The sequence below is a fragment of the Cynoglossus semilaevis genome, chromosome 14, assembly GCF_000523025.1.
Source record: "Cynoglossus semilaevis isolate Cse_v1.0 chromosome 14, Cse_v1.0, whole genome shotgun sequence".
Lineage (NCBI taxonomy): Eukaryota > Metazoa > Chordata > Actinopteri > Pleuronectiformes > Cynoglossidae > Cynoglossus > Cynoglossus semilaevis.
The window spans coordinates 5,418,018-5,431,879 of NC_024320.1; the positions used below are offsets into that span (position 1 = coordinate 5,418,018).

Here is a 13,862-nt window from a genome sequence, read left to right on the forward strand (position 1 = left end):
ACAGATTGCAATAAATAATTCTTACATAACTCTCCTGCTGCTCCTCACTGTTACGGGAAGTAGAAGTTTCTCAACTGTGGAGACAGAAACCAGATGTTGAGATCTGTCACTGATAAAGTCACTGTGAGGAGGAGAAGAATCTTCATCTTTCACTTTTCTTTCACTCTGTCCAAATATTTGTTCCTTATCATCAGGAAGAAACAAACACATTTTTCAATTTTGTTTTCATTACATTTTAATTTCTTGGCTAACTTTACGTTATATGCTTCATACCAAACTTTTACATGTCCCCTCAGTAACACAGGAGCAGGCCCCCTAGGAGCAGTGGAGACTTTGTACGTTTGCTCAACATGCATAAGCTGAGGCCAGGATTTGAACCACCAGTCCTCCAAGAACCAGCTTTTATTTTTATAACCAGTAGTCAAAGCTGTTAACATGTTAGAACAGAGAGACATTTTCTGGTTTGCGTAAAAAAAAACACCTTTATTTTTGACATTATAAAATATCCACTGCTGTACATATGGTTGAGATTCTCTCAGGTACAGGACACGACACACATTTATTTACATGCTGAAATATTTTCAGACACTTCACCACAGTAATGACATCACAGTCACAAACACCAGAACGACACAATAGACACTGCACCGACATTCAGGCGCCTAACTGGATAATTGCGTGTGTGTGTATTTTAATGTGTGTGCAAAGCCCTTTAGACATACAGTTATCAAGTTCTTTCTTTAGGGAAGACTGATCGTGATGCTAATGTTATTTTTACATCTTTAAATATTATGTTAAAACAAAACTAACAACTCTGTCCTGAAGGTGGCGACAAATGGAAAATCAAACGCTTTTTTTAAGGATTTATCCTAAAAAAAGAAAATCATGCGCAGAGTCTCTGCGGGTCATTAAAAGGCATTAAAAATCAGTTTTAAAAGTTTGGCGAACATGAAAGTCTTAAGTGTCATTAAAAGCATTACATTTGATTCCCAGACCCATTGAAACATAAAAAATATACTTTTGTTTTAAATGAACACCTGTCTCCTTCATTTTATTTAAAAATTGTTACTTCAGGTTTTGAAATCCTTTGTTCACATTCATCTTAGTGACACAAAATGACCACAGGAGGCAGCAGAGGCCCTCAGCTTCTGTATCTCTGTGAGCTAAAATCAGATTTCCTTGGTGAACCTCGGGGATGGAGAGATGAGAGACGATAACAAACTGCATTTGTCTAACAGTGAGCTGAGCAGGAAACAGATTCTGAAGATGTCGTAGATTGATGCTGACGCAAATGATTTTGAGCTAGACCGCACCTCTAGCAGCAGGAGGCGCTTTAGGAAAACCTGAACTACCACTTAAATGTACAATTTTGATATTTCCTGCCTTAGAAAGAACTCAGTTCTGCTGATCACGCCATCTTCAGCCATAAAACAAAATGTGGAGTTCTAAAACTTTACATCTAGTTTTCAAACAGATCCTTCATTTCTGTTAACGTTTAACTTTACACACATTTTTTTTTCTTTTTACTACAGCTAAAACAATCGTAATTAGAGCAGCCGATGAATAATTCGTCCTTTACAGTGAAGGTCACTGTAAAATATTCAGATGTGAGCACAGTGTGACTCACCGTCTGTAGAGACGCCTGTGCATAGTCCAGAAATGTCAACGTGTTCGTTTATAACACGTAAAGGAACAGTGGAAAACACTAAAATATACATTATTATTGTTGTTCTTGTCTGACCATGTCCTTGCTGTGTCACCTTTGAGAGATTGCAGCTTGACGTATCATAGAAATACCATTATAGGTTGAAACAAATATAATTTAAAATTGAAATGAAAACACACTGGGTGTGAGAAACTCGAATGTCAGTGGTCAGAGGTCAGAATATGAAATAATTCTCTTAAACTAAACCACAACTACTGAAATCATCAGAAGACAACACAAACCTAAAGCAAAAGTGAGATCAAATGGGAGGGGCGGGGTCTGACCACTGATGACTCTTTGTGTTACAGAATTAGATTTTAAGATAGATAAATGTTTGACCTGTTGTGGGGAAAAATAGTTGATAAATTTTAAATGTATATTTAACAGTTGTGCAATGTGACATGACTCTGTGTCTACAGCACCACCTGCAGGGCAACTGTAAATACATGCAACCTTGTCAGACACAGTTAAGGTAGAAAAGAAAATGGCTGCGTTCTCTCGCTCTGTTTCTCTCCCCCCCCCTCTCTCTCTCTCTCTCTCAGCCTGACACCACACAGCAGAGTCCAGGAAAACGTCTCTTCCTCAGTCTGACCAGAGGGGGCGGTGTCAGATTCAACAGGCTGCTGTCATCTGGGGGAAAGAAATGAGTCTCATTTCATTAGTTGCTTGGTCTAATCTCATCTCAGCACAGTTTTTTTTTTTTACTAATGTTAGCTAATCTCATCCTGTCTAATCTCAAGTTTAACTAAACTCACTTCAATCAGCTTTTTATTTTTCCATTAAAACATCATCTCATTTCAGCTGGTGTAACTCCACTTTTCTCATCTCTTGACTCATTTAGTCTCTTCTTAACTCTACTTAGTCCATCTGATCTGAGCTAATCTAATCTCATCTAGTTATAATCTCATATTCTCATACCTTACCTTGGTTTTTCAGAGGTAAAGGCATGGTGTCCCTGAGTTTGCTGAGTAAGTTTCTCATGTCTCTCATGTCTCTGTCGGGACAAGGAAATGACATGATTAAGCAGAGACACCTTCAGATCAGATTATTTAATCCCGAGTTAATCCACAACAACAACATGCACACATTAGAACGTCAACCTCAAAGACCTGCCCACAGAAGAACCTGGACCTGCAGTTAAAACCTATGTCTTGACGTCGCTGCTCTTACCTCTCTATGTTTTCAATGTCGTTTCCCATCAGCCACTGTTCCGTAGGAAAGTCCATGGGAGAGGAGGAGCGTTCTTCCAGGAAGGGAATGTCAGAGCTCTCATCCAGCCTCAAGTCCAGTTTGGGTTCGGAGTATGTTCCTACAGAGGCCGTGAAGAAGACAGTAAATGTAAACAACTGTGTCCTGTCATTAGTCACTTTTTTGTTTTTACATGAGCTGCTCGATACCGTCCTCTGCTGTTTACTATTTGAACTGACTTCTAAAGGTTTTTGTTTCTGAGTAAGTTGTGATTTAATTTGTGGTGGACACAATTGAAAAAAAATCCAATTGATTAGAGGTTTTGTAAATAAATTACATTTATATCTAAATCAACATTTTTTAAAATATTTTTATTTTATATTATTTTTATATTTTATATTTATTTTATTAAACAAACTAATTAATCCTGTCTCCTCAACCCTCACTGCTCACCACTGTCCTGTTTTCACCTTCTTCTTGCTAGTAAATACGTATATTTTAAGTGCACTACTGCCACCTACTGGGTTGAAGCACATATCAGTGTTTCAACGTTGATGTGCCATAAGTTGGGGAACTAGGAAAGGTGCAATTTTAATGTGATATAATTCTCTTTATAACTTAACTTTGAATGATTTCCATTGTTTCAAACTGCACCATACAGTGACATAATGCAGTTGCCTGAGGCAGTGACAGTGATGTAATGCAGTGATGATGACAGTAATACAACAGTCTGATCTGTGTGTTAACCTGACGCAGTGATGCTGTGATAATGACTGTGGAATAATGGACAGTGACCACTGCAGCCGTGCAGCGATGCAGTGACGTGAACGACCGACACACACTGCAGCGATGTTGACGCTGCCATGTTCACATGTGATCCAGTGAGGTGAGGCTGTAATGTGGTGCGGTGAGTTGGTGCAGTTACTCTTTCTGTGCAGCTGCAGAACTCCCAGCAGACACATGGACTTGAGCATCTCTGTGATGAACATCTCCAGGCAGCACTGCAGCTGAATGAAGAGACGACAGATCTCAGGGGGAAGTTCTCCGTCCTCTAGACTGCAGCAGCAGGAGAAGGGCAGAAATGTGGAGGACTAGTTAGTTGTCAGTTAGTTTCCTCTACATTAGAGGAGGATGTCGTCTTCAGCTAAACCCTCCCAGTGGATCAGTTACAAAACCTTCTGGGTCTACGTTGTTGTTGTGAGTGAGGCTGAATGTCTCTCCCTCACAGTCTCTGAATTCTTAGGAGACATGGGAGTTGTTGTAGAAACACGTAGCTGTGAGTGTGAGTCAAAGTAACAGGGGAGTCAGTGTGTCTGCTCAGGCTCAGGCTCCTCTAACAACCTGGCAAATTGGCAAAAAAATTGGCAAATACCAGCCTGTAATATTTTAAAGCCACTGCAAACAAACTGTCCTGGACCTGGACCTGGATCTGGACCTGTTTAAAACAAGTTTAATGATGAATTCTTTTCACCCTGACAGAGAGACGAGGGCCAGGTCGTGATGAGCTTCCCGGGCCATGGAGCAGCCTCTGGAGCGAGTTTGCTGCATCTGAGCCCTGAGTGATGGACAGTCCGCTGAAATCTCTCCGATGGAAATGACCTGCTCCCTGTAGAGCGCCACGAGGGTGTTGAACTCCTGCACAGTCTGAAGGAACAGAGAGACGGTCAGCAGCAGCAGATGGTAAAGATCATGAAACTCACATCAACACCTGAGGACTGATGTTCAAATAACAAATACTACAGTGAACATTCACCTGGTGGTGATTTCATCTCAGCCAAAAATATTGCCATACATTCAAGGCTACCTTCTTCTTTTTCTTCTTCCCCTCATTATCCAGTGTTTCATGTTTGGTGAACTGATTTATTTTCACCAAACACCTTTCCTTTGACTAACCTTCAGTTAGCTTTGAGCAAATTTAGCCATTTTGGGCACGCCCCTTTCTTAGAAGAAACACGTTTGGCCTGTTACCTAATTAGGGGTCACCACAGTGGTGGTCTACAGAGAGAGGACATCTTTATCTTCCTAGTGACACCAAACCTGGAACTGAATCTTTTGTTAAACTGAACCTAGAACCAGACACTAATCCACTCCCTCCTTAAGAAGTTTAAACGTAAATCTAAAACTTGTAGATTTCTTAATAAAACATTTGGCTGTTGTTAGCTACCAAGTTAAAGTTGAAGAAGAAGAAAAAGAAAAACACTTAATTAATCATGTGAAATAAACTGATGACCATAATTAAGAAAATCAGTGAAAAAAACAACAAAAACCCAAAGGTTGCTGAACTAGGTCAACTTTTGCTTAGTTTGTTCGACATGTCTGTCTTTAACATTTGTATTTATTTATCCTTAGGTTAAAAGAGGTTTACATTTGATAGAAGAAAATAAAATCCACCACAGCAAATACACGATCCAAGTAATTATTAACTTAAGAACAAAGTAGCAAATTTAAGAATAATTAGCAATTTTGGCTAACAATTAGCTTATGTAATTATAATTCTTTTTAAAGAAACACTGATGGACTTTTCCAGCTTTTTCAAGCTCCTTGCCAACACATATAAGCACTTTTTCAAGGCTGGGTCCCCCCCCACACCCCCCCCCCCCCCCTCTGTTCCCACCACTGCTGCTGTTGCTATTGCAGGGTGGTTAAAGGAGACAAAAACCCATTCCCTGCTGCAGATTCTTTGTCATCAGTGCAGTCATTCATTCACACGTCCATTCTATTCTTCGGTGACTGACCATCCTGCTGCTGTCCACCGCCTCCTCCCCACTCTCCCTGCGCTCCTCCTGCTCTCCTCCTCCTCCTCTGTTGACGCTGCTGCTGAAGATGCTGCTGCTGCCTGCAGACCTGATCCGCTTCTTCCTTCCGCACGGTGCAGAACACATTCATGCACAGCCACAGACACACACATGCACACACACAGAGATTAGATATGTTCCTGCAGTGGGCTCTGAAGAGACGGTGGGAGTCACGTAGCGTTGGTTCTTAATTCTGCAGGAGCAGAAGCAGGAGTAGGGCCGTGTTCCAAATCAGGCTTGAGAGGAAGGATGTGAGAGAGAGAGAGAGAGAGAGAGGGAGGGAGGGAGGGAGGAGGGAATAGAGGGGGAAGGAGAGGGTGTCACCTTCAAATCCTGCTAAAGGAAGCGAGAGAGGGGATGCTGCTGCTCATGTCACCCTCACGTGAGAGGAGGAACAAACCAACGGCAACACAAGACACCATCATGATATTGATCACAGACTCTCCTACACCAGTCTGTCATTATGGACTTTGGTCTGTGAGCTAAAATCACTGATTTTCTGTATGGACTTTGGTCTGTGAGCTAAAATCACTGATTTTCTCTATGGACTTTGGTCTGTGAGCTAAAATCACTGATTTTTTTTTTTTTCTGTGGACGTTGGTGTAGGAAAATGAGTAGTTTCCAAATGTTTCTTTTTGTGTTATAAAAACAAAACACATACAAAGGATATGCTTTTTTATTATTATTTTGAATTGACAAAAAAAATCATGTGCATCAGCCTGAATGATTAATTTGTGAAATAGTTTCTAAAAAACCAACACCAAGTTTTTTCCAGAGAAAACGCGTATTAGGAATCTGTACAAAGGGGATTTGTCTTTTTCAAATAATGAAGATGAAGAGAACCAGAAACATCAGAGCCACAATCCAGGTGCTGATATCCAGAATGCCAGGCAGGTCATCCGGGTGTGATGCAGCTGCAAGCCTCTGAAAACCTATATCCAAAAGTATTAAATATGTTGTTTTTAAACATGACTCAACCAAGACAAAAAGCACATTAACCAGGTCACTGTTGGTTTGAAATCAGGGAATGTAAAAGAATCTCTCACCCCTGGATCTGGGCAGCATCCATTTGGAGCACTGTGTGTTGTGTAAGCTGTTTCTGCGAGAGTTGTAAAGTTTAGGGAAGGAGGTCATTGCAGTTTGGTTGAGATCTAAAGACAGAGAAGTGTTCTTGTCAGACCACCAGGGGGTGACAGCACTGTCTGTGTGGAACTAATCACCGTCCGTTTCTTACAGCAATAAAAATCTTTATAAGGAGTTTATGGTTTTTGCCTCTAGTTGTAGGTCTTTTGGGGAAAGAAACTCTTGAAACACATCAGGTCAGGACGTCCCATTACATCAGTAGAAAAAAGATAACATTTTAGTTTGTGGATAAGGTTCACCTTTATTGACGTCAGTGTACGAGATAATACTGCGACACAGAGGACAGGGTGTAGACCTGGCTCGGTTTTTTGCGACCCTGCGGAGACACGGTTCGCAGAAGACGTGGCCACAGGGTTTGCAGCTGTGTGGACGGAAGAAGACGTCCAGACAGACAGGACAGATGAGACCTTCTCTGTCTTTATCATCTTCACTGTCTGTTTCTGTCTGAAGATGGAGAGGACTATTTTAGGATCTTTGAATAAGTTACCCAGAGCATTTGGAGTCTATCAAAAAAATCCTTTCACTCTCAATCAATCAAACAGATTTATATAAAGGTTGGCATGAAATGTTACATTGAGCTTTATAATGTCCAACAGATTTGACCTCTAACCTCTCACCTGCTGCTGCCTGAGCAGCCACTGCTCTCTCTTCTTCTGTTTCCTTTGTAGCTTCTTCTGTTGGTTCATCTCTCTCTTGCTGTGCCTGACTGAGCCACTAGAGGTCGTGACTGTGGAGGTGTGAGGCTGTGAAGGTAACAAACAGTACTAAGTCTGTCAGTGATGTCTTTGCTGAAAAATACACAAATATTACTTGGTCACACACTCTGTGGCAGAAACCTGGTCTCGGGCAGAACTGGTCTCTGAAGCCCCCTCCAGGACCAGGGGCTTTGGCTCCCGGAACAGTTGCCTTCTCCTGGAAACAGATGAACAGACTGGAGCTGCAGCATCACCTGAGGTTTCACCATCAAAATGTATCTTTTGACTGTCCAGGACCGTCAAACCTGAAATGACAGAGACAGACAGACAGACAGAATCCTGATGAAGGTTCCATGTACAGAGCCTGGTCTTAAGGCCAAGTTTACAGAGTCCTCTGATGTCTTGATGTTGGAAATGTATTTTTTTATCCTTTGAAGAACAGTCCTGGTACAGACACCAGAGCTAACGTTAGCTACAACAGTCCTGGTACAGACACCAGAGCTAATGTTAGCTACAACAGTCCTGGTACAGACACCAGAGACACTTCTCTCACCACCATCCTCCATGCAGACACAGTGCTGAGATATGACATGGTTCTTACCTTCAGTCTGTGGAGTGGAGGTGTCCACAGGGTCCAGATGGTTGTCCTCTGAGTTGACCAATAGCAGAGCAACAGATTGACCCAATACAGGTCTTGGTCTTCTTGGCTGGATGACCAGATGTTTGTCCAACAGTTCATTATCTACTCTGCTTTTGTTGAAGTGGACACTGGCTTCTTGGCCACAAGGACATTTACTGCGGTGGATGAAGTTAAAGCCGCCCAGTCGAGCTCCACATTTGTTGCAGCTCAGTTTTCCTGAAGTCCACTGGGCCTGAAAAAGTCTGAAACTAAAGTGCTTTGCACAGATGTCGGAGGATAGATGAGAGTTGTCTGAGTGTCAGATCAACGAATACAAACATCTCAGAATCTCACCTGCTGGACTGAGCTCAAGATCCAGTCGGGCAGCTCGTCCACATTCACATGCCAAATACTGCACACTGAATCTTCTTCTCTGACATCCATGTGGGTCTTGAAAAGGACAAACAAGTCAGAGTTAAGTCTTGGTCTGGCTTTGGTAGCCTGCACTGTGATAGAAACAGGCTGAGAATGTGGCTAACATCGTCATTTCTTTGTTTCTCTGTGACTGGTTCTCTTCTGTCTACATACCATGATTAAATAGGTAGAGTCAGCCACTGCTTTGCGACACTTCCTGCATCGGAGCATATCTCAATCCTGTGTATTTAGAATAAAATCCAGTTTTGTTGGTGACTAAGAGGGATAGTTCACTCCATATTCTGATAAAGAAAATCAGCTCTAGACAGAATTCAGAGGTGAACATGTTTAAGACTCGGTAGGGGAAAAAAGATAAAGACTACTACTAGTATTTTTGTCATAATATTCAACAATAAACATCTAAGAATTGACATATCACCACTATTTATGTAACAACGTTACATTTGAAACGTTGATACATTTACACTTGAGTACATTCTCCTCTACGTTTGAAAACATATGAAAGCCTTGGTTATAAACCAAGCAGTTGTTCAACAGTCGTTGTGTGAAAAGTGCTTTATAAATAATAAAAACAAAAGGAAACGGTGAACTACATACGGATTTATTTAGAAAAAATAATTACAGTAAAATAGTTTTCAAATCAAAGAAATGATTTAAAAAGACGAAAATATATATATATGTTAACAACATAGATAACTACTGCACAGTAGTGACGTTCACGGTTTAAACAAAGTAAAATAAACTCACAAAAGTCCAACAGAGTTCAGTTTAGTCAGTGTGAAGAACACAACAAACCACACGGTGACGTCATAAGCTATGGACTGTACGGTGTTCGGCGTGGATCAAAATGTGCCGAAGCGGAAAAAACGCCAATAAAACAAAGGAAATAGAGATTTTAACAAGAGAATAAAGGGTGTAACGGACACGTAGTAAAAAAGTTATTTTTAAAAAATGGATGATAACGGATTATAAATGGAGAATTGTTAAATTTTAACTTCCGGTGTTCATTTTGCCGGTCTAAAAAATGTTATATAAAATTAAATGGGTAATGTGAGTAATTGTTGAATACATTGTTGAAAATGTATATTGACATCGTCTCGTTTAACATACAACGCACCCCTGCCCCTTCAACAGACTTCAACTGTTTGGCTGCAGCAACTGTAAAATATCGCCAGGTGGCACTGTTGCCTCTGAAATTGTTGAAAACGATGTATGATTATTTCATCGCTTTTACATTCAAAGACATGTAAAATAACGAACCCATGGATTGAACAAGCATAACAACACATTTATTTAAGCAACTTTTATTTCATTTTTTTTTCAAGAGTCAACAGCTTGCATTCAACCCCGTTTTATTTGTTATTTCTTAACACCTACATATACACATACATCAAGCTAACGTTGCTCCTCTCCTACCTTTTTTTATACTGTATATCAAAGTAGTTTTGTTGGCTAACGCTCTATATTGTAGTGAGTAATTATTATGTTAATCACCCCTCCCCCTTCAATTTCGACACCTATATCATCCACCTCAGCTCAACAACACCTCCAGTCGTCCACCCCCACCTCAGGACAGCCTAGGCCAACAGAACTCATTTCACGGTCATTTGTTTTGACTCACAAACCATTTGTGCGCCACTTGTTTTTTGCACTGTAGTTAGCAAATGTCTAAGACAAATTATTGAGTTTTTTTGTGAGTGAATGTACACGGACGGGGGAAGTGTACTGCACTGAAGGGGGGGGAGGGGGCAGGGGTGAAATATTGATCAGGAACCAAATTGGTGAGAGCAGGCACTGGTCCTGCTGAGAATAAGACCAGGATGATTACAGTTTGTTACGCAGCTCCAGTCTGGTGTACATGTAATAATGGAGACAAATGTCCATTTGTAAAACAACAATTCAGAGTTTTGACAAACCATTAAAAGTGCACTGTATTTACTCAAAATGTGTTTCATATTTAACTTTAAATGTTGCTGTTAAGTGGTGCTTTGGCCCAGAGCCAGTGTCTCTGTCACTGGTGTGGAACCCCAGGGTTCACCTCCTGGACAAGAGTGAATCCCGGTTTGGTTGGTACCTTCCAGTGGACTCACCACCCACAGGAAGGTTTGGTACGGTGCAATGTGATTTGGGTGGCGACTGCTGCCCCCGCGACCCGGTAACGGATAAGCGGATGAAAATGGATGGATGGATGGATGGTGACCCATCAGTGACCTTTGTCCTTGTAGTCTCACTGGAACAAGCTTGATTTATCAGACAAATAGTTTGGTGTTCAGAACGTCTTCCCGTCTTTTCGTGGATGATGTTTGTAAATGTCATTGATATAATTCTCCCTGAATCTCCCTCATCTCCCAGGTCTCTGTTCCTCCCACAGTTGGAGTGACGCATTTTCCATCATCAGTATAAAAGTCCAGCAGCTGACCCTCCCATGCGCACGGTGCGCTCATCGCGGAGCCACGGTGCCAAGATGCAAAGAAGGGAAGCAGTTCCAAAACCCAAACTTTGAGCTGTGTTTGCCCCAGATGGAGCTCAACGCCACCGCGTGGTTTATGCCGCAGGACAACGTTTCCACCAGAATCCTCATCCCTGAGCAGGACCAGGAGCGAGAGGAGGAGGAGGAGGTGCTGACGCTCAGTTACCAGCTCCTCACCTCCCTGCTGCTCGGTGCGCTCATCCTCTGTGCCATCTTTGGAAACGCTTGCGTGGTTGCGGTCATTGCTCTGGAGCGAAACCTGCAGAACGTGGCCAACTACCTGATCGGATCTCTGGCCGTCACGGACCTGATGGTGTCGGTGCTGGTTCTACCCATGGCGGCGCTGTACCAGGTTTTAAACCGCTGGACTCTGGGTCAGGTTCCCTGTGACATCTTCATCTCTCTGGACGTTCTGTGCTGCACCTCGTCCATCCTGCACCTTTGCGCCATAGCTCTGGACCGGTACTGGGCCATCACTGAGCCCATAGACTATATGAAGAAGCGGACGCCCCGGAGAGCAGCGGTTCTGATCAGCACCACTTGGCTGGTGGGCTTCTCCATCAGCGTGCCGCCTATGCTCATCATGCGTTCCCAGCCAAACAGTGTGAGGAACCCGGCGGAGTGCAAGATCCGCCAGGACCTCTGGTACACCATCTACTCCACATTCGGCGCCTTCTACATCCCGCTGACCCTGATGCTGGTTCTGTACGGCCGGATCTTTAGAGCGGCACGGTTCCGGATTAGGAGGACGGTGCGTAAAAGTGAGAAAAAGAAAAAAGTTTCCGACTCCAGCCCAGCTGCAGTGGCGCGGTCACCGGCTCTCTTCCACCACAGAGCTGCGGGTCACTTTGCGGCCGCCGCCTGCGGCGATGTCCTGCCCCAGGGAAAAAGCTGGAGGAGCGGCAGCAGCGTGAAGCCGCGGCCGTGCGTCAACGGCGCCGTCAAACACGTGGAGGACGGAGAGTCTCTGGAGATCATCGAGGTTCACCAGGGCAACTCCAGGAGCAACCTGCCGCTGCCCAACAACTGCAGCAGCACGCCGCTGTTCCAGACCAGACACGAGAATAAAGCCACCGAAGCCAAACGCAAGGTGGCGCTGGCGCGGGAGCGTAAAGCGGTGAAGACTCTGGGCATCATCATGGGCACCTTCATCTTCTGCTGGCTGCCCTTCTTCAGCGTGGCCCTAGTCATGCCTTTCTGCCAGAGCGCCTGCCATATGCCTCGCTGGCTGCATGACGTCATCAACTGGCTAGGTTACTCCAACTCTCTGCTCAATCCGATTATCTACGCCTACTTCAACAAGGACTTCCAGAGCGCCTTCAAGAAGATCCTCAAGTGTCACTACTGCGCACCATGAACCATGGTTTTGAAATTGTTCAAATAAGACTTGAAACACAAAGACACATTTCAAACAACAGGGGCTGAAGCAGAAAATGGGGGTGGGAGGGGTGAGGGTGGGGGACACACTCCCTGCATATACATTTTTGGGCACAGTCCCCTGAACATTTACACTCATTTATTGTGTAAAAATAAATATTTCTTTAAATGTCAAATTTAGAAATCTCTATACAGTATATAAAGAACACCAAGCTGTTAAATAATCAATAAAAGATTAACAGAGCTGTGCTAATTATAAGTACATTTATACTTTCGCACTTTAATGAGTCTTAAAATGTACTCATCCATATTTAAAAATATTTTATGATACTAATATATCTTATTTTGTCTTGTTCTGGCTAAATGGCCTTTGAAAATTGTCACTAAAAATAATTTCCCAAACAAAGAAAAAAAAAGCACATTTTAAAGGGTGTTGTTGTAAATCACAATAAATACATGATTTATGATTTAAAATGCTCCACCTGCAGGTCCAAGTCTAAACATCTACGTGTCTTCATTATCTTCAATAAAGAGATGATTTTTTTAAAGAGTCTCTGAGTCATGATTTACATCTGAGAATTAAAGAATCACAAAAAAATTATATTAATAGTGAGTCATATTTCAACACTATAGCAATGGACAAAGTTTATTTTAATTGTACAATATGTAGTATTTAGCAACATCTGGTGGTGATGTTCCCTGACGTTCCTGAATGTCCAACTCTTCTAACAAAAACTGAAGAGTTTCTTGGTTGTAACGCCGTGCTGAGGTCTGGGGTTTTCAACCATGAAACTAAATCACAACATGTCACTGAGTTGTTCAGTACTGTGAGGGTTTTTTTTTTTGTCTTTTTGGCCTGCCTCCATTAAACAACAAAACACACATGTGGGTCCCACACCTCACACACACTCTGTGCATACGTTCACACACATCCTTACATAGAACACCAACGTTCAATCCAGTGTTTCGGGCCTCATCTGAGCGCTCAGGCGCCTCAAACTTTAAAAACCACTGTCCACCGTGTACATTTTAAGTGTGTGTGTGTGAGAGAGAGAGAGGGAGAGAGAGAGGGAGACCTGTGACCCTGCAGCAGGTGTCACCGCGCTCTCTTTCTTTGCTCTCAGTCATTTTCGGTCCAACATCAAACAGAGCCTCGGTCTTTGTTGTCTGCAGGTGTGTCTTCTCTTTGTTCGCTCCATTTTTTGCTGGAACGCATTTTATAAAATGCTTCAAATCAAAGCTGCAAGTTCAAAGAATGAAGGAATTTAAAAAATGAGTCAAATGTGTCATATTTAAACTCAACAATGGATGTAGCATTAATTGGATCAACCGCCATTGTGTTGAGCTAGATTAAAAATTATTGATGGACTTTGGTCTAAGCTAAAATCACTGATTTTCTCTATGGACTTTGGTCTGAGCTAAAATCAATTTTCTC

General features: G+C 42.4%; 3 protein-coding genes across 7 annotated transcripts; 1 reads left to right on the top strand and 2 right to left on the bottom strand.

Moving 5' to 3' along the window:
• Positions 1-179: 179 nt before the first annotated feature.
• LOC103389278 (regulator of G-protein signaling 7-binding protein B-like) lies at positions 180-6,140 on the bottom strand. Of its 2 annotated transcripts, XM_008324629.3 has the most exons (6): positions 5,629-6,140; positions 4,365-4,537; positions 3,819-3,949; positions 2,876-3,014; positions 2,629-2,699; positions 180-2,335 (listed from the first exon to the last, which is right to left on the bottom strand). In XM_008324629.3, exons 1-6 carry the CDS (start codon positions 5,773-5,775, stop codon positions 2,244-2,246), a joined length of 753 nt encoding a protein of 250 aa, XP_008322851.1. In that variant the 5' UTR covers positions 5,776-6,140; the 3' UTR covers positions 180-2,243. The 2 variants fall into 2 exon arrangements, with proteins under 2 accessions (XP_008322851.1, XP_016894116.1); XM_017038627.2 differs by lacking the exons at positions 180-2,335; positions 2,629-2,699; positions 2,876-3,014 and having other exon boundaries at positions 3,484-3,949.
• Positions 6,141-6,349: 209 nt separating this feature from the next.
• Positions 6,350-10,592, bottom strand: LOC103389276 (E3 ubiquitin-protein ligase RNF180). 4 transcript variants are annotated; one of them, XM_025062730.1, is made up of 9 exons: positions 9,328-10,592; positions 8,734-8,880; positions 8,500-8,595; positions 8,128-8,422; positions 7,668-7,831; positions 7,449-7,595; positions 7,071-7,275; positions 6,735-6,839; positions 6,350-6,620 (listed from the first exon to the last, which is right to left on the bottom strand). In XM_025062730.1, the coding sequence occupies exons 2-9, from the start codon at positions 8,788-8,790 to the stop codon at positions 6,508-6,510; spliced, it is 1,182 nt and encodes a 393-aa protein (XP_024918498.1). In that variant the 5' UTR covers positions 8,791-8,880; positions 9,328-10,592; the 3' UTR covers positions 6,350-6,507. The 4 variants fall into 4 exon arrangements, with proteins under 4 accessions (XP_024918498.1, XP_024918497.1, XP_024918499.1 ...); XM_025062729.1 differs by having other exon boundaries at positions 8,734-8,799; positions 9,328-10,591; XM_025062731.1 differs by having other exon boundaries at positions 8,128-8,398; positions 8,734-8,799; positions 9,328-10,588.
• A 101-nt stretch (positions 10,593-10,693) lies between these two features.
• Positions 10,694-13,402, top strand: LOC103389305 (5-hydroxytryptamine receptor 1A-beta-like). The gene has a single exon (XM_008324666.3). The coding sequence runs from the start codon at positions 11,100-11,102 to the stop codon at positions 12,405-12,407; it is 1,308 nt and encodes a 435-aa protein (XP_008322888.1). The 5' UTR covers positions 10,694-11,099; the 3' UTR covers positions 12,408-13,402.
• The last annotated feature ends 460 nt before the right edge of the window (positions 13,403-13,862 follow it).

Coding starts and splice junctions, on each gene's coding strand:
- LOC103389278 (XM_017038627.2), bottom strand. CDS start 5,775: ATGTGTTCTGCACCGTGCGGAAGGAAGAAGCGGATCAGGTCTGCAGGC. Junction 4,538..5,628: donor CGGTGGACAGCAGCAGGATG/GTCAGTCACCGA, acceptor CTGTTCCTTCAG/ACTGTGCAGGAGTTCAACAC. Junction 3,950..4,364: donor GCCCTCGTCTCTCTGTCAGG/GTGAAAAGAATT, acceptor CTGCTGCTGCAG/TCTAGAGGACGGAGAACTTC.
- LOC103389276 (XM_025062730.1), bottom strand. CDS start 8,790: ATGCTCCGATGCAGGAAGTGTCGCAAAGCAGTGGCTGACTCTACCTAT. Junction 7,832..8,127: donor CTCCACTCCACAGACTGAAG/GTAAGAACCATG, acceptor CTGTCATTTCAG/GTTTGACGGTCCTGGACAGT. Junction 7,276..7,448: donor GGCTGCTCAGGCAGCAGCAG/GTGAGAGGTTAG, acceptor CTCCATCTTCAG/ACAGAAACAGACAGTGAAGA.
- LOC103389305 (XM_008324666.3), top strand. CDS start 11,100: ATGGAGCTCAACGCCACCGCGTGGTTTATGCCGCAGGACAACGTTTCC.